At 45.0% G+C, this 26,984-nt stretch overlaps 2 protein-coding genes across 3 annotated transcripts; one reads left to right on the plus strand and one right to left on the minus strand.

Moving 5' to 3' along the window:
• Positions 1-108: 108 nt before the first annotated feature.
• On the plus strand, positions 109-13,454 carry RAC1 (Rac family small GTPase 1). Its single transcript, XM_042827586.1, has 6 exons — positions 109-213; positions 6,305-6,376; positions 7,356-7,473; positions 10,998-11,060; positions 11,550-11,709; positions 11,878-13,454. Exons 1-6 carry the CDS (start codon positions 179-181, stop codon positions 12,006-12,008), a joined length of 579 nt encoding a protein of 192 aa, XP_042683520.1. The 5' UTR covers positions 109-178; the 3' UTR covers positions 12,009-13,454.
• Positions 9,559-26,127, minus strand: DAGLB (diacylglycerol lipase beta). 2 transcript variants are annotated; one of them, XM_042827585.1, is made up of 16 exons: positions 25,994-26,127; positions 25,608-25,759; positions 23,955-24,129; positions 23,367-23,628; positions 22,888-23,013; positions 21,763-21,890; positions 20,689-20,815; positions 19,910-19,993; positions 19,203-19,280; positions 18,746-18,826; positions 18,536-18,663; positions 17,543-17,611; positions 17,375-17,447; positions 16,544-16,797; positions 15,099-15,284; positions 9,559-14,944 (listed from the first exon to the last, which is right to left on the minus strand). In XM_042827585.1, exons 1-15 carry the CDS (start codon positions 26,086-26,088, stop codon positions 15,113-15,115), a joined length of 2,004 nt encoding a protein of 667 aa, XP_042683519.1. In that variant the 5' UTR covers positions 26,089-26,127; the 3' UTR covers positions 9,559-14,944; positions 15,099-15,112. The 2 variants fall into 2 exon arrangements, with proteins under 2 accessions (XP_042683519.1, XP_042683518.1); XM_042827584.1 differs by having other exon boundaries at positions 9,559-15,284.
• Between the last annotated feature and the right edge of the window lie 857 nt (positions 26,128-26,984).

Genomic DNA, 26,984 nt, shown 5'->3' on the forward strand with positions numbered 1-26,984 from the left:
GAGCGGAGCGGCCGCTTCCTGTTTCCCGCAGTTCTCTCTCCCCGCCTTGGGTGGTGGCCGCTGCTTCGTCCCCGCTCGCAGGCACAGGGCGGAGGCGGCCGCGACACGCTGCGGAGCGCTCCGCCGCCGGCTGCCTTCTTGCGCGGCGCTCCCCGCCCCGCCCCGCTCAGCGGCCGCGATGCAGGCCATCAAGTGTGTGGTGGTGGGCGACGGGTGAGTGCGGCCCCGCGGCGGGCGGCGGCGCGGATCCCCTCGGTCGGGCCCGGGCCCGAGCCCCGCCGGATCGCGAGGCCGGGCGCCGTTCCGGGGGGGATGCGGGGGCGGCACGGGGACGGGCGGGGGGCGCCGGCCGCCTGCGGGCGGGGGAGGGGAGCGGAGCGAGTGCGGGCCGGGCGGCGGCCGCTGCCGGCAAATGGTGGCTCCGGGAGGGGCGGGCGGAGCGCGGGCCGAACGCGGCCCCAGCCCAGCCCGAACACAGCCCGCTCCGCGCCGTGGCGGCGGGTGGTGCCGGCCGAGGCGGGGCGGGGGTGCGCACTGCCGGGCGGGGCCCTGCGGGGCTGCGGGCTGTGCGGGGCCGCGCCGAGGAGGAGGCAGCGCGTCACGGCGGGTACGGGCGGAACGGCGGGAGGCGGCTCGTGCCGCGTGAAACCTCTAACGCGGGAGCGGCGAAGTAACGAACTTGTGTGGTTAGATCTGCCTTCTGCTGCAAAACGAAGTGAAATCTGTTACGCTCCGATCAAACCCTAAACATGCGTTAGCAGAGCGCTTTCCTGCTCGCATGGCTCCTGTCTGGTGAGGTTCCTGGCTGCAAGAGGCTGAGAAAGCAATTGAAACCCGACTAATTAACATCATACTCATCTGTAAATGACTGCTATGCCTGCAGCACTCTGAATGTGATGGTCCTTATAAATTAGTTAGAAACAACTTCTTAGGGTCAGCTAGCACTAGGTTTACCTGTTGGATTTCAGTATAAGCTCTGGAATTGTGATGGGGAAGGAGCTGTGTTTGCTGCTTCGCAGTGCTCTCTGCCATGTGTTGCCGTTGACCCAGAGGCGTCCTTTCTCTCTTGCTGGATGCCAGAGCTCAGGGCAGCAGTGCAGGGCGGCTGAACAAGGCGTGGCTTGTGCGGTTCCACGGGGTTTTTTTCCCCCTTGGTAGAAACAAAAATCCCAGTGTAGGCCAAGCAGAATTGGTGTCACAGCAAAGCTCTGCGGATGACAGAGGGCTGTAAGTGTCACTGGATGGCCTTGCTGCTGTCTCTGTCACTGAATGTGGTGGATTAAAATTCAAGTTATTTGTATGTGCTTTTGTATTTTTTCAACAAGACTTGGAGTCCTCGAGCAGACAGCTGTTAGAAAGATAAACTTAACTCATGCAGCAAATTTGTTCTGCCTGCTCTTGCTGTGCAGGGTTTTGAGCAGTACGAACTTGAGTGTACTGAGTGCTTGATCATCTGACAGAGCTTTTCATAGTCCTGTAATTAACTGATGGTGGGCAGCATGACTGCAGGCTAATTTTTTGGTTGCGTTGATTTTTAAAACAACTAAAATAGCTTTATTTTATTGTCAGTTTTTAACGTTAATTAATGTCTGTGGCAGTGCCGTAAATAAATGCGGTGCATCAAGTTTGGATGGGGAAAAAGTTCAGCCTCTTTCCTCCACTGGGCTGGAGAGCTCAGTGCAGACCATGCGTTACTCAGTGATTCACTCAGCAAAGCAGTTCTTTTTTGTCCCTTGTTTTGTAAACTACTCCTTTTCCAAATGCTTTTCCTGCTCTTCGTGCTGGAAATGAAAGTGTGTAGTCCTACCCAAGTCTTATACACATGTGTAAACAAAACAGGATTTAGTGAGCTTTCCTTCCTCTGTAGTACAAACACAGACCTCTTAGGATCCCATCTAGAAACGATTGCTCTGTTTTGGTATCTGTTAATTGTCCTCTGCTGGGATTTTAAAATATTTTATGGTGTTTCTCTGTTGTTGCTTCAGAAGTGAAGGCATTACAGGCATTCTCGTAAATGTGTAATGTTTGGCTTAGATAAGGCTAAAGCTTCAGTGCTTCAGGAAAACAATTCAAGTTAAAGATTTGCTTGTATGACATAAAACTTAGGTGCTGATGCATGTACCCCGTGGAGATCCACTGGGAACAAAGCAGAGCTGTGGATGTACCTGTGCAGCCTTTAACATCTATAAGCGAGCAGGAGGGTTCTGATCCGTAAGCCCTGTTTGTTCTTAGGGCTCTGACTAGTAAGTTTTCAGAGCTCTAGTTTGGCTGAAAAACACAGCATGTATGCTGGTTGTGCAGTTTCGTTTTGCCTTTGTGTTCCTCTTCACTGTGAGGATTATTAGGAAAATAAATGGCAACTGTTGCTTGGGCTTGTTGAAGATGCAGAGCAATAGGAACATGCAGGAGGGATGATGAGCACTGTGCCTGGATAATAACTGCAGGGGTTGCTGCTGACTGACACTTGTGAATAGCACTGCTAGAAGTTATTTTTAGCAGCTTTTGTTTTCACTCTGAAATAGCAGCTGTTAAGTGGTACGAAATCTCAAGTGATCTCGTGTAACGTAGGGGAAGTCCTGCACCTTGGAGAAATGATTATTAGATGCCAGAGAAATGGTCGACTTTGTGCTCTTTTGGATGTGATTTTCATTGTAAAAATATTGTAAGAACAAGAGAGATGAATTAAGAGTCCGTGTTCGGAATTCTGCTCGCCTTGAGGCCTTGCTGGCTAAAGCTGTGCTGCTTGTTGTGACCCCTTGTCAAGAGGAAGGGGGTGATGGGCTCCTTACCAGTGCAGGTGAGGTTCTGAGCTCCTCCGCTCTCCAGTGCCACCTGCGGAGAGTGCAGAGACTCCAAGTGGAGGAACTTCTGTTATTGCACTTCTAAGGTTTAAATTAAAAATTGCGTAGTATTGGAAATGCTGAGCGGCATATTTGGGAGATGGGCGTCACAGTGAGAAAAGCGGCTCATCTGGAAAAGCAGCATATATCTAAACCTCTGCTGTAGCAAAAATATGGCACTGTCTGTCCAAGGACAGTGCTGGTGATGTCCCGTCCACTGCTTGATGTGAGTGGAGAACTGGGCCGTGCAGCATACCTGGGGTGGAGCTGGTTCACAGAGCTGAGAGATAAAGGAATGATGTTGTCAGTGGCTTTCAGAAGGCTGCCACCTGTTTGCAGATATCAGCATTTTTGGAATTAAAACAGCAATTACTTCAGCTGGCCACCTCCTCCATTCCTGTGGCTGCAAACAGCAACTAAATTCACACAATTGGGTTTTAGTCATGGGAGAGGAGGAGAGTGGAGCATCTGTATAGCTCTGCTGCCTGCAGGATAAGGAAATGCTGGCACAGGTCCTCTGATGGCATTCTGAGCATGTCACGTACGTGTCTGCCAGCAGCAGTAATGTGGGGAGCTCTGCAGAACCGCTTGGTCTAAGTAAGAAAGGGATGGCATGCCTTGCTTCCAGGAACACGCGTGTGGTTTTACAAAGACTGGTTCCTGGAGGGTGTCAGAAAGCAATTCACTGCAGCGTTTGTAAGTCCTTCACTTAGTGTAAAGTCATTAAAATGCTGGATTTCTGTTGGCCGTGTTTTTAATTGCAATCAAATGTTACCAGTTTCATTTGATGCAATCGTGGGTGGACAGAGCTGTGATTAAGTAGTTGCTCGAAATTTTGTTATGACTAAGTTTGGTTTGGAAGTATCTGAGTGTCTTAGTCTTCATGTGCAAAGATTTATATTGTGCCAAACAAGTGCAGTTCTTTCTAAGTTCCTTATCACAGACTTTGGTCAGCTTAGAGAAAAGCTGTAAGCACTTAGAGGTTGAGCTTCATTGCAAAGATAGATTTTGGAGTTCATTTTGGAGATTGGTAACTGTAATATCTGATTTGTGGGGCAGTGAGCCAGAAGGCAAGGGAAGCAGGAAGCCTGGAATGGAGCAAGCCTGAAACAGGGTTGTTGAACGTGTTTCTTCTTGTTTAAGTGACTGCCTGATTGTGCTGCTGATACAAGCTGCAGGCGGGCACTTCTGAGCATGGAATGAAACCTGTCTCCACCTCCCTGCGCTGTTCTATGGGCCAGAGCAGACTCATCGGTTTCAGAGCAGGGTGAGCAAAGAAGCCAAAGCTTCTTGGGCCTCTGCTGAAAGTGTTAAGTTCCACATGAATTTGTTAGAAGCTTATGTTGTCTGTAATGAACGCTGGAAAGTGAAGCATCAGACCAGACAGGTTCTGGAAGTTCATGAGCATGTAGCTTGGAGCCACAGGAAGTTTCCTAAGGAGTGTGTGCCTTGCTGCTCTCAGTGTTTGAGGGTTTTCCTGTTTGTCCTTCGTCGGCCAGACTGGCAGAGCCTGCTCTATAGCTTGATGACAGCATTCAGCAGCACGCTGTGGCGGATGAAGCAGCCCAAGGATCTGAGCAGCAGGTTGTCCTTAGGGGGGAGTGCAGAGCTTCCCTGCCATGTAGTGGCTTGTTAGCAGTCAGCTGAGTGCCCCTGCAAGGGGGACAGCATGGGATCTCCTCTGCTGGCAGCTGTTAAGCCAGCTTAGCTGTGTGGCACACTGCTCCCGGATTTCTCCCACAGAAGTTCTTGTGTGGTAAATGTCTGTGCTGCTCTGTGCGTGAGTGTGTCAAACATGTTGCTACAGGAAAACATCCACAGGTCGTACTTTTCTAGAGCAGAGGAATATTCTGGCGTTCGGTTCATATGGTAGAAGAAAAGAAGAATGTCAGATTGTGTTTCTTCAGAGCACATGTGAAAAACAGTGCAAGAAACTGCCACTGTGTGCTGTGATTAGAGAGCGGCAGGTGGGACATTCTGCTCAGGAACAAAAGCACAATTAAGAAATGGGCATGGAGGATAAAATCTGTGGCATTACTGTGCACAGTGAAGCAGCTCCTCTTACATGGCTTGAATGTGTGTGGTGCTGTTGTGAGGGGTTGCCATGGCCTTCCTGGGTTGACTGGCACTGGGCTTACATGCTCCTTACAGGCTCAGCTATGACAAAGGTGCTTAACCTGCCTCAGACTGTGAGTCGCTAGGTAAGGCTGATTGGTTAACACAGAGTGTCAAATGATTTTAAATAGTGTTTTGAAGTTGATCTTTGGTATAAGAAGTAGCAATCCACGGTTCTCCAGAAAGAAAAGAAATGCTATGATTCAAATGTAAAGTAGTTGCTAAAATTCAGATACGAACAGCCTCAGCTGTTTGCAGGAGGGGAGCTATGAGCCCATGACTAATGCTCATTTCTGTGAGTTGTCTTTGTCTTCTGCACAAGCGAAGGGATTACAGGGTATTTTTAGCAGTAGCATTTGGTTTCTGGTGATATTTTTTTGTTGTTAATACTAGCTGTGGTTCTAGACTAAAGCTTCCTTCAGCTTGTGACAGATTCAATTCAGGAGGCCTGAGAGTCCAACCTGCTGCTAGCAGCAAGGTTTGTACATACAGTAAGGCTGGGAAGTTCCTAGTGGCTTGCTTTGAGTGTGCAGAGAGAAAGCTGTCTGTTTGGGCAGGAGCATCTGAGAAGGGCAGGTGGGATGTGGGGCGGTTTGGGTGCTGTCTTCTACAAGGAACTGTGGGCACAGTGACCTGGACTCCCTCACACCACCAAAGGACTGCGCTTGAAGTGAGAAGCCAGCATAGGAACCAAGCTGCAGCCCATTAAAAAAAAAATAATCCAATTTCAAGCATTCTGATCCTTCAGTTGTAACTGAAACAGAAGTTCAGGTGTGGTCCCTCCTCTGATGTCCGAGTGTAGGTGAGATGTGAGGATGGGAGGAAAGCGAAGCGCTTGCTGCCGGCATTGTGGCAGAGGGCTGGGGCAGCTCACGGTGCTTCTGCTGGTTTGGGGCTCTTTGGAGCTGCTGGGTTTGGTGCTGGGAGCTCTTTCCGCAGTGTTGGAATGCAGTTTATCTGTAAGGCAGCCAGCGAGGTGCTTGGGTGGTTGGTGAATGCGTGCCGGGAGTCACTTTGCAGTAGCAGTAAACATTTTGGGGATTGCCATTTGTATTGCTCTCACGTAGGCAAAAATAATTATATGCTGAGAAATCATGTCAAGCTTTCTTCAAATTTGTGTAAAATAAAACTAAACGTAACAGAATGGATGTTTATATTAGCTGTGCTTCCATTAGCAGTAACCTTAGGGCTACAGCCTCTTACTTCTTTTTTTGTGCAATAGTTTTTACTGGCACTCTCAATTGTTCCTTAGGTGACTGGGTGTCATTAGTTTTCTTCCCTAAGAGGAATATTATTGCTCACTATTTAAGATGAATGTTCTTTACATGTAAACTTTCTCTTTTTTGCAGTGCTGTAGGTAAGACATGCCTACTCATCAGTTACACAACCAATGCGTTTCCTGGGGAATACATACCCACAGTGTAAGTACTTATAAAATTCTAAAAACATGTGTCAGCACAGTGGTGCTTACTGCTGGTCCAGCTTCCTCGCTGAGCTGCCTGAAATACCTGCACACCACTCAGTGCCATCAGAACATCTGGCTGAGCATCTGCGTGTGCTGCAGGGGCAGTGTGCTGGGCTGCCCTTAGCGTGGCTGTGGCAGCACTTCCTCCAGTGAGTAGATTTGGCTCTACCTGAGCACAAGGCCGCCTCGACTGGGACGGGTATTTAGTGACATTTTGACAGTTACCATTCTTTCTTACAATAACATGTTTGACCATGCTATTAGTACAGAAATAACAGCTTGTAAACCAATTATGTCTATGCTTTATGTGACTACAGGTGAGCCTTTTCTGTTCCTTCCCCTTTTGTGTATGCGTTAGTGCCAGTCCTGTGCTGAGCTGGCCACAGCTCAGTGGCTCCTCACGCATTGGTATGGGAACTCATCTATTTTTGGTGCTTCCCTCTATCTTGCATGGAAGAACTTGCTGCTATCAGTATTAGTGCAGTTCCCTTTGTGAGGGCCTGCTGGGTGGCCTTTCATACACAAGCAGCTTCCCTGCCCTTAACAGATGTCTCTGTAAAGTGCATTTATCTAGCTTGTTCTCTGTAAGTGTTGATGAGAGGTTTCGGATGACTTCAGTAACTCTAAGGCCTTCTTGTCTTAATTACTCCTGTTTCCCTTTTTTTTTGTCTTAAATTTTTGTGTTATGTTATGCATGCGTTCCTGCTGAAGTTGGTTTGCCCTAAAACGTTCAATTGTGTCTACAGAAATGATTAAAATCACACTTCTACTGCTCCTGGTATTTGAAGTATTTAAAAACTTTTTCTGGGAGCAGAAAGATGCAATAAGTGTTCTCTCTTATAGCTTTCCTAATTAGGACTCTGCAGGAAGAAATGCTCAAGGTGCCCAATTTTACTGCAGGCAGATGCAGCTAGCTTTTAATTTTTATTTTTTAGCTTTGACAACTACTCTGCTAATGTAATGGTTGATGGCAAACCGGTCAATCTGGGCCTGTGGGATACAGCTGGTCAAGAGGACTATGACAGACTACGCCCACTCTCCTACCCCCAAACAGTAAGTACTGTGTGAAGCCTAAGAAGATGGACAGCTTGAAGCTGTTCTGGAGATGTTACATCTGGAGCTGTATTTCTTACAACTTTATTAAGGTACTTGTTGCACGTAGGCTGAAGGATGGTAGCAAGAATCTTTGTGTGTACAACTGTATAAATGTTGAAATTTACACTCTTGGGTGTTTGTGTACATTGATGCATGTTGGCTTTATGTAGTTGCAGTCTCAGAATTAACCAGAATTCTTGATTAAAAGAGGGGAACAAAAGGGGGGAGGGGGGAGGAACAACAACAAAAAAACCTGAGTAGAGTGGTCCCATCAGTGAGCCATCGATACTAAAGTTAGCATGGCTGCCAAAAGTGGGGCTTGTTTTGTTTTCAGGCATGATGCAACCTGACACTGTCACTGCTAAGCACTTGATGATGTTTAGCCTCTGTGCAGATGCACTAAATGTGAAAGAGGCAGTCCTGAATGGAGATCTTATGGTACTGACAGAGGCTGGGTTGTGGTTTTCAAATCTACTTAACCCCATGGCTACTTTCTTTCTTACTGCAGTTCCTGCTGTAACATCGATACAAACGTGTTTCTGTTTGCAGTGCTTGCAACTGGTTAAATCCTGTCTGAGCGCTGTTCTTCTTTTTACAAAGAAAATGCTGCAGTAATCTGCTCTTTCTTTCCAGTGTGACTTCAGCTGCAGTTGGTCTTTGCAGAGGTCGCTTTTCTGGTCAGATTAGAGCAGTTATGTTCATCTGGTGCTGGCATCCTTTCAGTAAAGAAAGGGGGTAACTTGTAGGTGTTATCAGCATTGGTTACTGCTGTTGTCAACTATCATTGACAGTTAATAATTCAGTGTTAATAACGTTAAATGCAGATTTGCTCTAGTTATTCTACAGCATAACTGCTCCTCTGAATAATGAGAATCTTATTTAATGAACTCTGGAATTCTTTTTTTAGTAAGCTTGTATTAATTCACAGTTTTCCTTAATTCACTGCTCACTAACTCATAAATGTAGGCTTTCCCTTTGGCACCAAGATGGACGTGAGCTGCCAGCTGTAGGCACTTCTGACTGAAATGTTAGAACTGTCTGGCTTTCCTCATTAGAGAATAAATGGGAAATTTCACTAAAATATATCTAATTTTGGATACTTGGAAGAACTTCAGGTTTGCTTAAAACCTTCAATCAAAAAGTATTGCAGGATAGAAAAAAAGTGTCTTGAAAGATCACTCAGCAGTGTGGAAGAGCTGATGGCAAAGGAAGATGTTGTTCCTCCCCAGGCCACGCGTGTTGTCAGCCTGCTGAAATAACTGTGGCTTTCTAACAGTCTGCAAAAGAATTCCATGCCATCTAAACATTCTTTTTGGAAATCTCTTCTGTACATGCACACTAAACTGATAAACAAAGGTCTGCAATGCTGTCACTACCCAGCTTGTATGCTTTTCTACAGCAAAAAGTGGAAAGAGTGTTTAGGTCTTGAACTTCTCATGATGAAGTCCTCAGCTCTTGCAGCTGTGCAGTGAGGCAATGCTCAGCAGCACTTAAAGGCCAAAACCCACACAACTCTCATTTAAAACAAACAAGCAACAGAGATGGCTAACCTTGGTTCTTTTCAAGAGAAGAAAGCAAAAGGCAATGAATTTTTGTATGGTGTTTGCTTTTCCAAGTCACAGCTGAGAGTGCAGACCGACACAGGTGTATGGGAAGCCTGGCAGCCAGGTTTGGGTGCAGGTTGTGCTGAATTACAGAGCAGAGACAGAAAGGCACGTTGTAAATAGCTGTGAGCACCAATGGCTGGTGAAGAGAACAGTTCCCTGACATCATTTTAGGAGTAACGCTGTCTCGTACTGTTATTAGGTTGGAGGAACCAATGGTAAGAATCTATCTTCCAGTCTGACAGATCAACCTATTGCCGTATGTAACTCCACAAGTAAACTTCAGTTCCAAGTTCTGTCATCTCGTCTTGCTTACGACAGTGATAAATTGGCCCCTATTTTTTTAACAAACTACTTCTCTTGGAACTAATTTGTAGATCTGAGAACTCCATTACTGCATCTCTTTACAGCTTGCTAAGACTAAAGCACTTCTCACAAATAAAAAGCACTTGTTCCTGTTTATTAAGATTGGTAGCATGCGAGACACCTGAAATCTTGAAATAAGTCCTCAGGGTCACAATAATGTTTGATCTCTGGAGATAGTAAAGGAGAGAGTCTGCATAGTGTGCAGAGCTTCAATCACCACAAACTTGCAGAATTGGAAAACAGAAGTAGTGGCCATAGTATCACGTTACTTGATGTTTCTTTCTTTTTCTGGGTTGCTGCTCTGGAAACTTGTGGGGGAGATGCATGAACAACTGGGTTGCAAGTGCTTAGCAATGCAGATGTTAGATGCTGACCTAACAAAAAATACCTTGAAATGCAGTGCAATCAACTAACATTCTGAAATTCCTAATTCTTTAGCATGTCTGATGCTGGAGTAAGTAAGTATGGGTGCAGAGGAAGGCTGGAGAAAGTTGGGCCTGTTTGAGATGTGTTTATTGAATTTGGGGTCATACAGCAGAACTGCCCTCATCTAGCTGCATAGAGTGAGTTTGTGTGGTTATTTGGAGTGCTTGTAGATGACTGTAATGGACTTTGTTGCTTTTTGTTTTCTTAATGTACTGTACAGCAGTTAGCAGAGACATCTGCCATGTGATAATTTCACACCATCTTATTTATCATCTTTGCTTTCAAGTAAAAGCCAAGATGCATAAGTTCCCTAAAAGGAGCCCACTTTTCTGTCTATGCTTCCTCATAGTTTGGAAATGGAAGAGAAGAGGTAGTGTGATGTGAGATTTTAATACCCTTCTCAATCCTAGTTTTGTTACAGAGAAGTCCTTAAAAGTTTTAGGTAGAATCAACAGTAGTAACAGATTCTTCTGCCTTTAGCATGGGAGTAACTGTTGTGGAAGCTGATATTGTGATTTTGCTTTTTCACTCACAGCAATACACTGCCTTTGCAGTTTAAGATTACTTTGGAGTACATCAATAGTATATTCTTTTTCAGAAATTGGTGCTGCTGGTAATGCTTCATAACAACCTATGCTGAGAAGTTAAGTGTCTTTTAAGGATTAAATTGCTTAGAGGTCAGTAAGAGCAGCCATCCCCAGCTCAGAAGACAGCCTCTTGCCTCTCTGCTGCGGTGTTTGTGGGGAAGCTCAAGTGTTTCTAAATGTCAGTAAGAGAGAAGGAACATTCAGGGCAATAAACCTGCAGTGCAGTGATGTTAGTTTGGTTGTTGGCTACTGCAATAGCTGATTATAAACTTGATTACAATCTACTTGTTTCCCTCCCCACGTACCTCTCTGCCTCTGCTTGTAGCAGTCTGGGAATGGATTTCCACAGGGAAGCTGCCTCTGATTGTTGCATCCAGCTGTGTCCGACCTCTCCTTGCAAGTTGTGGTACAGATGGTGGGGGTGCTCCTCTCTTCACAGTGATGCAGTTTTTCCACAGGTTGATCTGCTGAGCTGACTTCTGTCCGCTTTGTTTTTTAGGATGTCTTCTTAATCTGCTTTTCCCTTGTGAGTCCTGCTTCCTTTGAAAATGTCCGTGCTAAGGTAAATACAAGCTGGCATTATTTCATTTAAATGTATTGTTGATTTTACAGTGGTTTGAAGGAAAAACAAGTGCATGTAGCAGTTAGGCTTGGAGCACTGTTCTGTCAGTCGGTCACCGTTCAGGTACCTGCTCTGCTGCTGTTACATTGCTTCGTGTCCTTTGGACATCTGAGCCTATGGCACTTGGTCACAAAGGAGAGGTGGTTGCCATGGGTGGGGGAAATGCAGATCGAGGTTTTTCCAGCATGGAGAAAAGATACAGCCTTAATGGGATCATTTCTAAGTACATGGAAATACCTGTTGGAATGAATAAAGAATTGTTTTGCAATTGTATGCTTTTTTTTTTTTTTTTTTTAATTCCGTCTTGAAGAGCTCTTATGTTCTCCCCTTTTGTTCTTTAACACCTGAAAGTGTCACGAAAGGCTGTGAGCTTCACAGTTGTAATGTTTGAGAACCTGCACACTGACACTGTTACTGCTTTCTGTGCAGTGGTATCCTGAGGTGCGGCACCACTGCCCCAACACTCCCATCATTTTAGTGGGTACCAAACTCGATCTCAGAGATGATAAAGACACTATTGAAAAACTGAAGGAGAAGAAGCTGACTCCTATCACCTACCCACAGGGCCTTGCCATGGCAAAAGAGATAGGTATGGCTGCAACGGGTAACCGGGGGCTTGGGTCTAACTTTTGTTTGTGGAAGCTACTGCAGCGTAATTAACAGAAACGCCAGGCTTTTGTTGTGGAGTTCACTGCAGAAGCAGTGCTTTCTGTAACTGTGGAGAAGTGCTTTGTAATTGCCCCCTTGCTTCCCACAGGTGCAGTGAAATACCTAGAATGCTCAGCACTTACACAGCGAGGCCTCAAGACAGTGTTTGACGAAGCTATCCGAGCGGTTCTGTGCCCCCCGCCTGTAAAGAAGAGGAAGAGAAAATGTCTGCTGCTGTAAAGTCACCCTCCCCCACCCCTCCAAACCCTGTGCTTTGCTCAGAACAATGGAGCATTCACATTCAATGCCAAGTTTGTCTATTATAAATTAGTTCTCTTCCATAAATTTTTGAACCAATCAATAATTCCACGGTTTCATTTGTTTGAAGTATAAAAGTTCCTTTTCATTCTACTAAAAGCAAAATCCTAAAAGACAAACCTATATAAAGCCTTATTTTTAAAATCTTATTCTTGCTCAATTACTTAAGCGTTGCCAAACTATCTGCTGAACTAAGTTGTATTGTGCTAGGAACAAACACTAAGCACTAAACTGTTTTTTAAAGATTCTTCTTGAAGATGACTCTAATTTCTGTTAGGAAATGCAAAAACACTTTCTAGTTTTTCACAGTGACAGTACCGTATAATTAGCAAAACACTGCAGTCCAACATTTTATTATTAAATGTTTTCTCAACCCAGGGTCATTGCATAGCATTGTATAGTGAACCCAAGTCACTGACAGTGACTGACAAGTCACAGTGTAAAATGCTTTATCGTTGGTAAGGGCTTGGTTGCAATCTAGTTCTTGCTGCTGTGATTTCAAAAACAAAACCTGTTCTTACTGAAGTATATTTAGTCCTTTTGACAGCATTGTGTCGTGATGAAACAGTGGCTTGGATCAACTGATAGTGCCAGACAGTATTTTGACACTGTACAGATCAATTTACACTACACTGCCAGAGTAGTTGAAATTGAGTCAGCTCTACTTAAGGTTAAAATTGGTGACTGCTTCCCCAGGTGTGCAGTAGTGGAAGAGAGGTTGGTGTTCATAGGTAAATTCCTTTGACGTTCACATAGGGCATTCATTTAGCTAGTTTTGAACAGTCATTCCCACACCTTGTGTAGTAAATGCTTTTCTTGTAGAATCTCTTCTTACCGAGCAATAGAGCTTGTATTTTAAAACCTTTCTGATGATAGATTTTTTTTTTAGTTAAGTAGAATGATCAAGCATAGCCTTCTTCTGTTTGTTATTTCCAACCCAGTAAGTTAAGCTTTCTGAGGAGCTTTTAGTCTATTAACTAGGTGTACAAATCCTGTGAAGCAGCTTTACACATCCTAGCAATTTTTATATTTTAGACCTCTATAATCTATGAACCTTCTCAGATGTCACTATTTGCCAGATGTCCCCAACACTGTAACATTACTAATGCAGACAAGTGTTCTTTGTCACCTCCATGTCCATGTGCAGCATAGATTGAGTAATGGTAACTTGGGTCTGTGAGGTTCTGTAAACTAGTGCTAATGTTCTGTACATCCTCAGCTGGCAGGAATACAGTGTTGAATTACACCCTTTCGACCACAAAAGCAAAACTTAAAAGTTGCAAAATTGTGAAGTTTTTACATTGATCTTTTGCTAATGCAATTAGCAGTATGTTTTGCATGTATGACTTAATAAATCCTTGAATCACATGTGGTAGTGTTGAGTTTTTGGGCAAGCTTTCTCACGCTTGTAGCACTGTGCACAAGCAGCAACTTGGGCTGTGTGTGTCCTCAGTCTATTTGTGCTGAATAGCCACAGGCACTTTCAGTGATGCTCCGATGTTACAAACCAGAATTAAATGCAGTACTTACCCCTGCTTCTTCAGCCCTGCACCATCATTTGAGTTGCTATTTGTCCCACAGCGTTTTAAAGATTGTGAGAACCAGGGGAAAAATGCACACAACAGAAGTTATTCAGCTTACTATATGCAAACAAAAGTTGGTTTTTTTGTCCTCTTGGTACTTGGGGTGTTTCTGAAAGCTTGTAAAAGGGCAGCCCCACCCCAGTGAGCTGTTAAGGCTCTTGGAGTTCAGCCATTTGCGTTTACCTGCAGTCACACGCCTGCCTTCGTGCCTGTGGGTGCTCCAGCTCAGCAAGGAAGGAAGCGGCAGCCCTGCCCAGCAGGGGGAACTCAGCTCACTGCACAACCAGTTGTCAACCATTACTTTTTGTCTCACGCCCAGAAGACGCGAAGATAAGGAAACAAGTTCTTTACAGCGTGTTTTATTTTTTCTTCCTCATTAAGTATCACAGCAAGAACACCACAGGGCTGTTCTTAACCATGTCATATGGTTACTTATTTCTTGCAATTTCTTTTGGTAAGAAAGAAATGTTCTTGACTTAAACAAAAAGTTGTTCAAGTACTTACACACTAGAAACAAGCCACACTCTTAAAACCAGTTTCACTGTACAAATATATATTTTTTGCAGAATTACAAATTGCTGTTTTCATTAGAGCTAGTGACTACCAGAATGAAGGTGAAGCATGAATAATTGTTTTTCCTCATTAAATAGTTGAAGTATTGGTTCAGTTTAAAATTAATTAAAAGTAGTCCTGTTGGTCAACAAATACAAAAGCCAGGTAGATTAAGAATATTGCACATGTAAACCCAAGCAGCACTTACACGTGACTCCCACCACCTCCAACAGGGATGCTACACACCCTTAAAGATAAAACAGTGCAACCAGAACTGCCCGATTAAAAACAAAACAGAAAAATGACACAACAGTAGGGCCTGCCTTCACACACCCACGTGCCAGGCTGCCCTGACCACAAGCAGTCCCTCACTCACCTCCTGCTGCTCAGCTGCAGCCAACTTGTGCACTGCAGCACTGCTTTCTTCACAGCACCGTTAGCAGGCAGCCTGTGCTCCGCAGCAGCAGGGTGCAGGACACCCGTGAGCAGTGGAACGAAGTGACTTGAAGGCAGAACTGGATTCTTTTTTTACTTGCCTCACAGGGCTCTGTGCTGACAAGCTGGCCTCACCTCAGTCAAGCGTTCAGTTGAAGGCTCAGCTCTCTGGTGACAGCTTGCAGCAGCTTGGATGGCACTTGTATACTGTTCCACTTTTGGAAAAGCTCAAGCTTCAGCATCAGTGCAGAATATGTGCTTCACCCATCATAATGTTGCTTGAGATCACTGCAGAGACAAGGGCACCAAAACCTCTTGTTTGCTACGCACAAGATGAGAAAAGTACTGGAATCCACTCTATGAAAGTAGAATGTATCCTGAATACCTCAAAGCTGCATTTTTCATTTTTGTTCAAAGCAATTCTCTCTTCTGAGCTACGTACCACACTCTGTTCCATTATTTTGTTTGACAAGACATACAAGATCTATGTTCTTGAGACAAACTGTTGAGAGCGTTGAGCACAACATCAGGCATGTGGTCTGTTATCATCTTGGGACTAATTAAAATGCTGCTGAAGACTGTTTCATTTGACCAGTTTGCAGAGTATTTAATGTCTGAAGAGCACAACCTAAAAAACACAAACACAAAGACTCCATACAACATGGAGCTGCCGCAGTCGGGGAAGTGGGGAGGGCTGCTTCCAAGGAGCTCTTGTGCAGCCCTCAGCTGGCAGATGGAAATGCTGCCACTGAAAGACCCTCAGGGCAGAGCTACACCAAACTATATGGTTTCCATAACCCTGCTCACAAAGCAGAGGATGTTGTTCGAGCCAAGGGGGAGGAGAAACAATGCAATTCATGTGAGTACATCACAGTGCTTGCAGGAGGAGGCTGGACACTGGTTATAATGCTGCATGTACCATGTGTAGGATTTTTGTTTTATAGAACAGTACATGATGGAATAGAGGGTTTTCTATGGTAGCCTAATTAAGGAAAACAAATATTAACTGCTGTGCTTTGGAGTAAATGGAGAAAAGTGAACTCACTAAAGTACAGTAGAATAACAGCCATAAAGAAAACCTTCAGGGTCTCAAGTGCTGAAGTGTCTAATTTCTAAAACCATTATTCAAATCTTTAAATGCTATAGACAATGTCAAGCTTAAATAAAATACTTACTGATCTACTGAATGGGAGGGAAAAAAATAAGAATTCTCTCTCTCTTTCCATCTTTCTTTTACTATCTGTTATAAATCAGAGATCTTTTTTCCAGTCTGTAGATGATCTTGTGCTTTACAAATGCTCTTATTTCTATTTGTGAATGAAACAAGGGATGGCACAACGTATTTGTCTACCCTGTGGGGCATTACAGCCTTGTTTTAAAAACAAAAACCACCGAAACCCCCACAAAACAAAACACCAACAGAACACCCTTTTCCTCAACACAACCAGACTCCACGCTCCTCCAGCACTTCAAGCTTGTAGCAAGCAAGGGGCAGGAATCTGGAGGCTGACCAAATGGTGCAAATGGACCTCCCCTGCTGGGCAGGTACTACAGGCAGCACCTATGTGGCCCTGCTGTCAGCTTCACCACTACCAGAATGTGAGACGGCAGCATCAGCAGTGCTGTGCAGGAGCTGCATCACGCCAGAGCTAAACCTAGCATCTTCACACCAGCATGGGCACACACTGACAGAGAGTTGCAGAAAGGGAGGTGCAGAAGAAGGAAAGAAAAAAAAAACAAACATACCACAAAAACTGGACATTTTGTAGTAATCAGTGCATTGGAGATGGAGATGAGGAGCAGAACTAGAAACATACTGTGAAAGCGAGAAGCAGCTTGAAACAGACTTTAGGAAGACAGGATAGTTGTATTTATGATTCTGCTTACCTCCTAGAGCTGGATTCTTCTACAATATGGATAATCTTCCCAGGAAGGTACAGACGAGGGTACTGTGGTGGAGAATTCAAGTGCGATTCTCCACCGAGGGCACTGTATGAAGGAGAGCGATGCACCATTAAGCTTTCCTCCGCTAGAAGGGGCTGCGTCAGGGCATCGTCGTTCCTCCCATCCAGCTCAGTTGGGAAGTTATCTGGATCTCCTCCAAATACTTCATACCAACAGCCACGCAACAAAATCTGGTACTGAATGCAGAAAGAAAAACAGCTGAACTGAAGCACAGCATCTTTTCAAGTGACTGATCCTGGCTGCGTGCTTTGCACACACTTCACCTGAAACTACAGATGAGAGATTAAAAATGCCTGATGCACACACTTGTCAAAAGTTTCCTTTGATAATAATACCTGCTTATTGAATTCTCCCAACAGCAGCACATTATTTTACCAACACTGACCCAATCCAATAGGAACGCTAAGGAAAACATTAATGTTTTATCCAGGTGAATTGTTCTGTGGATTATATTGTACATTTAACTTCGTTGCACCTACAGCTTATAACTGCTGCCATCTAGGATGTCATCCAGACTCTCTGCATGACTCTTATTCCAAGAACTGCAATGAAATCCTGTGAGCACTACAGATTTAACTGCAGGTAGTAAGAGGTGGCCGCTTACAATCTTTAAAACCACTGTGTTCCAAAAATCCATGCAACTCCCACCATTAAAAGCAAAAAAACCATACTCCCTATGTCAGTGCATTAAAGCCAGGGCTTAACTCAGCAAACAATTCCACTGACTTCTAACCACAAACTGCATTTAGTTACCTTGGGTCTGTTGCAGTTTGCCACAATTCTCACTATTCTTCTCTTTAAGTCCTCCATGTTGGGCATGCTTAACCTGTTCAAACACATACAGAATCAGAAAAGCCTCCTATTTTATGAAATCTAACTTATAAATTTAAAAAAAAAAAATTAAAAGCATTTCCATCTCACCTTGCAACAAGGTCCTTTCCAAGAATGACCGAAACAATGAAGCATTTAGAGTACTCTGCAAGCGTTTTGCTTAAAGAAAAGACAAGCTTTAGATACACAATTCAGTTTTACTGTGACCATTACCATTCTGTAATAACACAGGTATGTAGCAGGAACAACTGCAGCTCTTGCAGTCAGTTCTGCAGCAGGACTCCAGGGGACAGAGCCATGCTGCTTCTCACTGCGTGCAGCTGTTTCTCTGACTGAGGCAGCCTGGTCAGGGGAGTCATTGAGTTCTGAAGCCTTTACACATTCTCTAAGGAACCCAACTGTAACTCCAGGTGGAGCAAATCCAATTCTAGTGGAGAATGCATAAACAAACTTAATACAGCCAAGCAAAATTATTTAGCATACATAGGATGCTCCAAAACTAACACCTCTTGTTTACTTCCACGGAAACTACGAAAGACACAGGGCACATAACACCATTGGAGAAAGCAAACTTGCAGCTACCAAATGCTACTTTTCAACCACTATCAGCTGTGCATTTTTACCAATGACAAACAACAGCCTGCATATTGTGCTCCTAAAAATCCACACCAGTGGAGGTGACCCACTGTCACCACTGCTGAAAAGCACCACCAGCACCTCACTGCGCTGCACCCAACACTTGGTCTCCACAAACATTCAGCAAGTGTTGCTGAATATCCATGAGTGCCACTTTTTCCACATGGAGGAATTCAATGACAACCCTTTGCTTCATCCACCCTTCCATGTCAGATGCCGTTGTGTCAGAGTGCCCCTCTGCTGCTGCCCATCACACAGCAACACCATGTAAAGGGATGTTGGCGGGAAGGTTCAACCTCTGCTGCCATCCCACCAACAGCCGCCTCTGACACTGTGGGCCAACATAATAAAATCCGAGGCATTACTTTCAGAGCAGCCATCATATTTGTCAACTGTCATCAAGTGTTTTACACTTAGAGAATCAAGAAACAGAAGTCTCATACTCACCTTAGAAGTCCTCCTGGAGGAGAAAAGGCGTAACATTTTAATGTTGGGAAGGAGTTCCTGAGCATGATCGCCAATACAGAAGCTGTTCCACCACCCAAACTGTGACCAACTATCACAAGCTTGTATTCCTGCAGACAGAAAGACAAGACTGAAACACAGAAAAAGATGCACAACTTCTCTGACAAACCAAATCGCTGGAAGGCGACTTACTGGAGCAATTGTGAAAGCCTGGTTTAAAATTCCATCATTTATTAGCTTTTGATAGATGTAATTTGCAGCCTGAGTTATTCCCTGCAAGACAACAGTTTAAGTTAGAAGACAAAGGTATTATCTAATCTGAAGAGGCAGATGCTTAATTAAAATCAACACCAACACAGAACAACTCTTCTTGAAAACCAGTACCCTCTTTTAGCATGCTCCTGACAGAGCATTCCATAACCAAGTGGTCTCATACAAAATGCTTAGAAAGCTTTCCCCACTATTTAGTAAGGACATGAAGTCAGACAACAGGTGCACAAACTGCCAGGATGTATGTGATGCAACGACCAAGCCACTGAGACCATTTGTGCAATCTGTGTCATAAGAACAATCGTAAGAATAATAAAGGATCCCAAGAATTAAGTTAGTTTTTTACTGCATGAGATGAACAGCCACAGCCTGCACGCACCTTATGCACGAAGCCATTCTCCAGAACATCTTCCAGGGTCAGGTCTTCACAGTCTGCTGACAGATCAGTGAGAATGTCCTGCAAACAAGAGCTTTAATCAGATCTCTCTGCAAGGTTTCATGGCTCACATTCTACTACTTATCAGATACTGGATATTAGGAAGAATTCTTCTCAGACATGGGCACAGGCTGCCCAGGGAAGTGGATTCAGTCTCTGGAGGTGTTTAAGAAAAGGGTGGATGTGGTGCGTAGGGATGTGGCTTAGTTGGCAATATTGGTGTAGGTGGACAGTTGGACAAAATGATCTTAGAGGTCTTTTCCAACCTTATCTATCCTACAATTCACATTCTCACAGGGACAATCACCAAGTCTGTAAGCAGCTCAATACAGCCGACCACAAAACACCACCGAAACAAACACATACAACAATCAGAGTTATGATTTCAGCAACTAATTCCAAGCTGCAAACACATTACAAGTACACAAGTCACAGTACCAAAGAACTACCACCATCTTCCCCCTACACTCTGTTCCAGAAGCAAAGGGAATAATGCCCATCCAAGGACAGGAGGGCTTATAGCTTATGACCCTGTAGGGACTAGTACCCACAAGTTGTTCTTAAATGCACCTGTGTAACACCTTTTCCTCTAGATACCATGAGTTCACCCGTATCTATAAAGCCAATTGCACACATTACAAAGACAATACCTCAAAAGACAACGTTCCTCTCACTGCAACCACAATAGCTTCTTTTTTGTGATCCAAAGCAACAAAAAATGGAATCTCATAGATCTGCAGAGGAAAAAAATATATTCAGTAAAGATATCAGCTTCTCAGAAAGCTAAGCATTTGTTTTCACCTTCTGAAAGCCCTCCTACTGCATTTCTTGTACTGTGAACAGAAGCTGAACTATTAAGTTATTATAAGTGCCCTCATAGCAATGCTGAGATTTATGTCAATGGCTGTGTGGTTGTTCTTTAAAAGTGAAAAAAAAATCAGAACTGAAAAACATGTTTCAGGGCCTGTTTTCACTTGCCTTTGTATTTTCCGTTTTATGAATGCTGAAGGCAATCTAGAAACTTCACCTTCTTCTTTCACTGACTCAATCACAGTTTTGCTCACAAAGCAGCAAAACTGCTTCTGGCATGTTCTTGGCAACACCAGGTGAAGTATGTGCAGGTAGGCTGATGGCCATATACAAGAACTGAACTCACCCAGCTGGTGAAGGGGATCTCTGGCTCCACAGCACTCACTCCCAGGAAGCAGCCTAAGGCCGCGATGCCCCCCCTCAGTGCCCAGCCCTTATCAAGCCTGGAGGGGCTCCACCCCTTCTGGTCACCTGGGGAGCACAGGTGCAAGCAATCCCCTGTGCTCCCTGGGCAGCCACAGCCCTTCCCCAGGGGCTCAATCACAGTTGAAGCTGTGACCTAACAGCTCCCCTATCATCAGTATGGCTTTCTTGCTCAATGCCTGTTTAGATTGCTTACCTTGTTGTGAAAACTGATATGAATGAAGTCTCTGTACTGCAGTCCTGTTATTCTTAGGATGGATCCAAAGTGAAAGTTGCGACGATCACTTCCAGTTATATCAGAATCTTCTGGTCTACTTCTGCAACTAACAAACACAGAAGAGAAAAGCTTTCACGTTTAAATTTTTCAAGTTTCCTATTGGGAATCAAACTCAATTACATCTGCACAACGATTTCTGCCAGGAATCAAAAGCTCCTCTAATCTTCCCCACCTTCTCCCCCCAGCACTACTATTAGTATGAATGAAATGCTATCCCTGCCTGAGCAGCACTTCCACTCACAGGACCAGGAGCACCACTGCTCCAGGACTATCACCACTGCACACAAGCCAGTAAGAAAAGAATTAAAACTGAACTGCAATGACAAAAAATAGAAACAAGCAAAAGTACATTTAAAACAAATTCTCTACAGCAGACTTATCTGATGTTTTATGCATTGCATTGCGTGATTTCCAAGTCATTTATATTTCAGAAGGTTAAATGATTTTATGTTAATTATTAAGAAAATTGTAGTTAGAGCCGCAAATCTCCGAGGTCACTCAGATACACAGTAATGGCACACAGCAGGATGCACATGTCTGCACTGACTGTGACAGACTTAGAGGGCAAACAGAATGAAACGGATGCTGGAGTTGCAGGTTACTTTTCCTAATTCCTCTTCAGAGCTCCAAAACAGCTGACACACTCACTTGCACATGTATCTGCCCAAATGGGAGCTCCATAAAGCCTTGTTGTAAAACATTACTTAATTCCAATTCTTTGACTTAACTCCAATCATCACCAATTCCTTTGTCATTTTGCTAACTGAATTTTATCTCAATCACAAACCATTCTTAAGAAACAAATGCTGACCCGTTTCTGAGTGTGAAGACATGCTGCCATTTTGCCTCCACTTAATTTAGGGAAGCTTATCTACACCCATGAGTAATATAATTTAATGTCACAAAACTAGTGTTATTGAAGACAGTTCATTTCTGCAAACAAGAGTGAATTAAGCAGAAGCTGTGTGCTTTTAAGCTCTTGATTCAACCTACCAGTCACTGTTGAGCTTACAGAGTGCAGTGAATGGGTTGGTGTATATGTAGTAGGGCCAGCCATAGGCAGCTGCAGCAAACAGCATGTAGTGAGCAGCGTGCTCCAGTTCAACATCCAAATCATCAGCCTGCAAAAAGAAGAAAGGGGAAAGAAGAGGAAGGAGGGAGAGAAAGAAAGGTGTGTTAAGCAACCCCAGAATAAAGCCCAAACACAAACTACTGAAAATTAAGGCACTATCTAAACAGAAAACCTCAGGATCTAAAAGAAAATAAAGGCAGCCACTCCTATTCCAGGAAAACAGCGTTTCTGTAGCTACAGAATAATCTTGAAAATCTCTCATTAAATTATATTCTTCCAATACATACTGATTAGCTCAAAGGAATGGCTAAAGAATCTGTAGCACATATCCCCAACAGGGGTATTTTAAGAATGACTCCACACTGCCCAGGTTCAAAAGGAATTTGATAGAATGATTTGAAATGGAATTACACTTGTGTGTAACACAGGCCCAAATTAGACAGAACAATTTCTAAAGATGTTCTAGCACAGAAAAATCAATTAACAAACCATAACCCACCACCTGTAAGTATGTAAAAAATGACTGTTTTCATCTTATTTTGTCTGGGTATACGTACAAAACATAGATTACACACACAGTGCTAGAAGACCAGCTTTTCAGTTCTTCACAAACAGTATTAAATATATTCTTCTATTCATTTTCTCTCACATCTCTTCAAAAATGAACTACTGTCCAAAATTTTTCCTTTTTGTGCTTAATTCCCCTTACTGATAAATTTAATAGAACAGAAGCACTGCTGGTATCAGTGAATACACGCTGAGAACTGGTATGTGCAAAGAGCAGAGATGGCCAGCACCTCCTTGCCAGTTAAATATCATCAGGACATAAATTAGGTACCCTTGAAAAATACTGACTTGCAGACACATCGCAGTATTTTCACCTTCACTGTGCTCATTAACAATTCAAACAGAAAATTTTTACTGTGGTGTTTAATTTTGAAAAAGCAAACAAAATCCAAATATCTGCACAAAGAACTTCATTTCCATTTGCTCAGCCACCACCTCCTGGAGTAGCTGCACCAGACGCTAACACAGCCCTGTCTTACCGCAAGAGACGACGGGGAGTGACAGAGGACTTCTTCTGGCTCTTTTGGGCAGCTTTCCATTTTATCTTGCTCTTGATGGAGCAGAATCAAACCAGCTGCTATGTCACTCGGCACCAGATCTGTGTCCTGTTACAAAGAGATGAAGGAGCTCCTAAAGCTATCCCACAACTCACCACATCAGAGCTATCTCATAAGAATACACACATGGCAATATATTTTTTTCAGTGTATCTAATTGCATTTACCTCGGAGACAGTGGGATCAGAGAAGATGGCTGCACCAGCACCTAACCACCTTCTTCTCCCCACTGTTTGTACACACTGAATGTTTTGTTACAAGACTCATCTTTAAGTTTCAAGTCAGCATATTCAGAACCCGATTTCAAGCAGGGACCTCTGGCTGAACACAGTTATGCATTCTGCAACATCTGGAAACTCAGAGTTAGTCAAGAACAAAACCAAAAGAAGCTTTTCATCTTACTGAGAAGTAGGCGCGGAAGAGCTCTGCAATGCTTGTGAAAGCCACCCGATGGTCATCGTCCTGCACAATACAGCAGCACATCAACCGGATTCTTTTCTCCCAGACTCTGGTAGCAGTGTTCTTCACATTGTACAGCAGCTGCCCCGACTGGCTGCTTTCCAAGTTCCGATCTAAACCATCAGTGAGGTAAAATGTCTTTTTCCCCCCGAGTGGATCAAAGACAATTAGCACTCCGATGATGGTAAAGACAATGATAACCCAGCTGCAAAACAGAAGGGAGCAGGCTGAAACCAGGCATTTCTGACACACGTGTGAGAGAAGACAACTGCAGGTCTTGAGAGACAGAAAGCAAAGTAAGACATAAAACATCATAAAACAGTATCTGTTACTGACATAATGGTGCACGTTCTGTTACCAAGCCTACACAAAGAAAACCCTTCTAAAAGAAACCAAAATAATTTATTAGCAATAGCAAAGCTGGAAATGTCTTTGCTGGACACGTGCAGAGCAAATGTGAGCGTTATGTTCTCTCACGTGCACTACCAAGCTCAGATTTGTGTGCGTGTGGCAGAGGGTGGAGCACTTTACCTTGCAACAACTGTCCCAAGGATGACGTTTATCACAGTGCTGTCGCAGCGCACGCTGCTGTCTGACACCCACACAGCTCCTACAACGGCCCAGATAAACTCAGGCAAGTAGAGAAGCAGGCGAGTATAAAGTAGCTTGGGAAGTGACTTTCTTGGGCCTGGGTTAGAAATTGTTCCTGAAATAATGAGAATTTAAAACAAGAATGGTTTATGAACATATCTCAGGTACGTAAAATCCTACGTAAATAAATACACAAACTTTCTGAGCTCTATGGAAAATAAGAAGCTTAAATGAAAATATAAATGATTCCAAAGTAACGGAAAGCTATCACTGAAGCTGAGAAAATAATAAGAGGATTCTTACCACCTACTTCTCTAACACTTAAAAATCACCCTCTGGTCAGAGACAGTTCTGCAGCGAACGCGAGGCAGCAGTGCTGGACCCACCAGAGCCAAAGATGCATTACCACATAACTGCCAGTGCCAGCTTCTATTATGACTCTGCACAGCTTTCATTTGGCTGAATACTGAAATCTGAGACACTCCTTTGGTGAGCCACATGCAATGAGGCTCTGCTCCCTCATTTCAGGCACTAAAAAATAAACAAATTCACATAACCAGAATGTGAATATACGACCAGTTGTAGACCAAATATTTCTTAGACTATTTTCTGTATTGTTAGCTAATAATAACCTTTTCCTTGTAGCACCCTTAGGCAATAAAAAAAACAATTAATTTTTGGCTGGCTCAGCTCCTTAAACCAGTTTGCTGATGACAAGATAACACAGGCAGTGTGTGCGTACTCATGTGTAGGCAGCAGAATTTGTAAACATTTAAAACACTGCAGAATGAAAATGACTTTTAAAACTATTCTCCAGCTGCAAAGCTGCACTTCACCTCCAGTAACAAAGCTGTCAGAAGAGTCCCAGACCCAACAGCTGTGATTCCCGCTCCCGTTTTGCACACTGCCCTGCAGCAGCACAGCTGATTGCATGTGCACAATCAGATAAAAACTGTGGTGTCTGGAAACGATGACTTCCAAGTGCTGGTGCAAGAACCACTGCCGCCAAACCCCACACATTATAACCACAATTCAGAACATTTCACTAGCAATTCCACTGGAGATTCAGACTCAGGATTATTCCACTTTATAATGGTCTTTTAACTTCACTTTTACACTGAATAAGGAAGGCTCTTTTCTCTGTGCTATCGACACTTATCACTCCACTACCTGAACTTTGATACCTAAAACCAGCATAACGTGGCTAATAATTCCTTCCACTGCTCTGGAAACTGTAGGAGAACCAGCAGTGAGATTCAAGTTCAACGCTATCATTCACACCTCAGCTCTGTGAGTTTCTCTTCATGCTTCTTTCCACCTAAATAATTTAAATACTGTTCTAATTACGGAGTGTTGTGAGAACCAATATACTAGAAATTGCAGTCTCCTGCGTTATTCCAGAGACCACGTGCAGATTTCAGATTGCTTTGGTAATGAGATGCTTCGCCAGGAAAAAATAGAAAGTAACGATTTCCTAGCATTTTTAAAGCGAAAACGAAGCATTTCTACACGTGGCAACTCCAGAACAACAGAACGCGCACCGATTCCAACCGCCGAGACGCGCAGAGCTCCGGGTCAGCCCGAACCTCGTACCTTGCATGCTGACGTACACGAGGGCGGACAGCGTGCAGATGATGGCGGCCAGCAGGGCCAGCAGCACCAGCAGGTAGCCGTGCAGCAGCGCTCCTCCCGGGCAGCCGAACCGCCCCTTGTGCACGGCGTACAGCGCCAGGATGCCGACCCACCTGCAGGAAGCGGACAGCGAACGTGGGCGGGAGAACGGCCCAGACCCGCGGCACCGACCTGTGCGGAAACCGAACCGCGCCGCTCCGCGATGCGAGAGAAGCGAACGGCGGCGGCCCGGCGCGCTCAGCAGGCCCGGAGCGCCGAGCTGCCGCTCGCACAATCGCGGCGACGCACCGCGGCGCCGTGAAGAAAACCGCCGGGCGCGCGGAGCCGCAGGACGGCCCGGCCCTCACCACAGCAGCCTCAGGAACAGCTCGAAGGCCCCAGGGAGAACGAAGTCGTCGCTGCCGATGGCCCAGCGCCTCCCGAACGCCACCAGCCCCGGCATCCCGCGCACCCGGGCGCCGCCGCTCCGCCGCGGGCTCTGAATCCCGGCCGGCCCGGCCCCGCCCCGCCGCCGAGGCCCCGCCCGCCCTCGCGGCGCAGAGCCGCGCACGCGCCTCGCGTGGCGCCGACCATCCCGCCGCTCCGCGCGCGGCCGGGGCCGTGCGTCCTAACCGTGCGCGTGCGCTCGCGCGACGCCGGAAGCCCGCCTCGCCCCGCCCAAGTTCAGGCGCGCGCGCAGAGCGCCTCAGGGCCGCCAGAGCCGCGGGCCGAAGGGATCGAGCGGAGGTGGTGAGCCGCGTGCCGCAGGCAGCCCGGCCGGCGTTGCCTTCTGCGCTTCTGGGAGATGCGGGAACAGAGCCGGGACGGAGCCTCTGCAGCAGCGTTCGAGGAGTCACCTCTAACGTGGCACTGCTGACGCACGTCGCTGAGTTAGGCCAGAATCGGGCTGTCCCGTCTCGTTCTGGGCACCGTCCCGGCTGCAGGCAGATCTGCACACAGCGCTGCATTCAGCGTCCCCAGCGCCGCAGCTCCAAGTGCGAGCTGCAGAAAGAACCACCGGGGCTGGGAACGATCACCATCCCAGCTATGGGGATACCATGGCAAACTAAGAGAAATTATTTCCTTATGATCAATTACATTAATTTCATAAAGATTAAAAAGCTTAAAAGGAGCAAAATCCTCGTATCCAGGCCCCACGTGGCAGAATAAATTCATCTGTTTTAAACCATGCTCCCCAGGCTGCAGATGGAGCTCTTGGAAAAAGCAGAACCAACTCACCACCGTTTCAATCAGTGCTGACACCTCTCATATCCCTATAGCTCATATTTCAGTAGAGCAAACAATGATATTGAACAAATCTTCACCACAACTTCTCTTCTAGTTTCACACTAGCAGAAA

This window comes from Centrocercus urophasianus, unplaced genomic scaffold (genome assembly GCF_019232065.1).
Source record: "Centrocercus urophasianus isolate 14NV4802_14NV808 unplaced genomic scaffold, USGS_Curo_1.0 seq_29, whole genome shotgun sequence".
In the NCBI taxonomy this organism is placed as follows: domain Eukaryota; kingdom Metazoa; phylum Chordata; class Aves; order Galliformes; family Phasianidae; genus Centrocercus; species Centrocercus urophasianus.

Excerpts from the sequence above, each read along its gene's own strand:
- RAC1 (XM_042827586.1), top strand. The coding sequence starts at position 179 with ATGCAGGCCATCAAGTGTGTGGTGGTGGGCGACGG. Across the intron at positions 7,474-10,997 it reads CACTCTCCTACCCCCAAACA|GATGTCTTCTTAATCTGCTT; the intron begins GTAAGTACTGTG and ends TTTGTTTTTTAG. Across the intron at positions 11,061-11,549 it reads TTGAAAATGTCCGTGCTAAG|TGGTATCCTGAGGTGCGGCA; the intron begins GTAAATACAAGC and ends CTTTCTGTGCAG.
- DAGLB (XM_042827585.1), bottom strand. The coding sequence starts at position 26,088 with ATGCCGGGGCTGGTGGCGTTCGGGAGGCGCTGGGCCATCGGCAGCGAC. Across the intron at positions 21,891-22,887 it reads ACTCCCCGTCGTCTCTTGCG|GCTGATGATTTGGATGTTGA; the intron begins GTAAGACAGGGC and ends TTCTTTTTGCAG. Across the intron at positions 19,994-20,688 it reads ATATCAGTTTTCACAACAAG|ATCTATGAGATTCCATTTTT; the intron begins GTAAGCAATCTA and ends TTTCCTCTGCAG.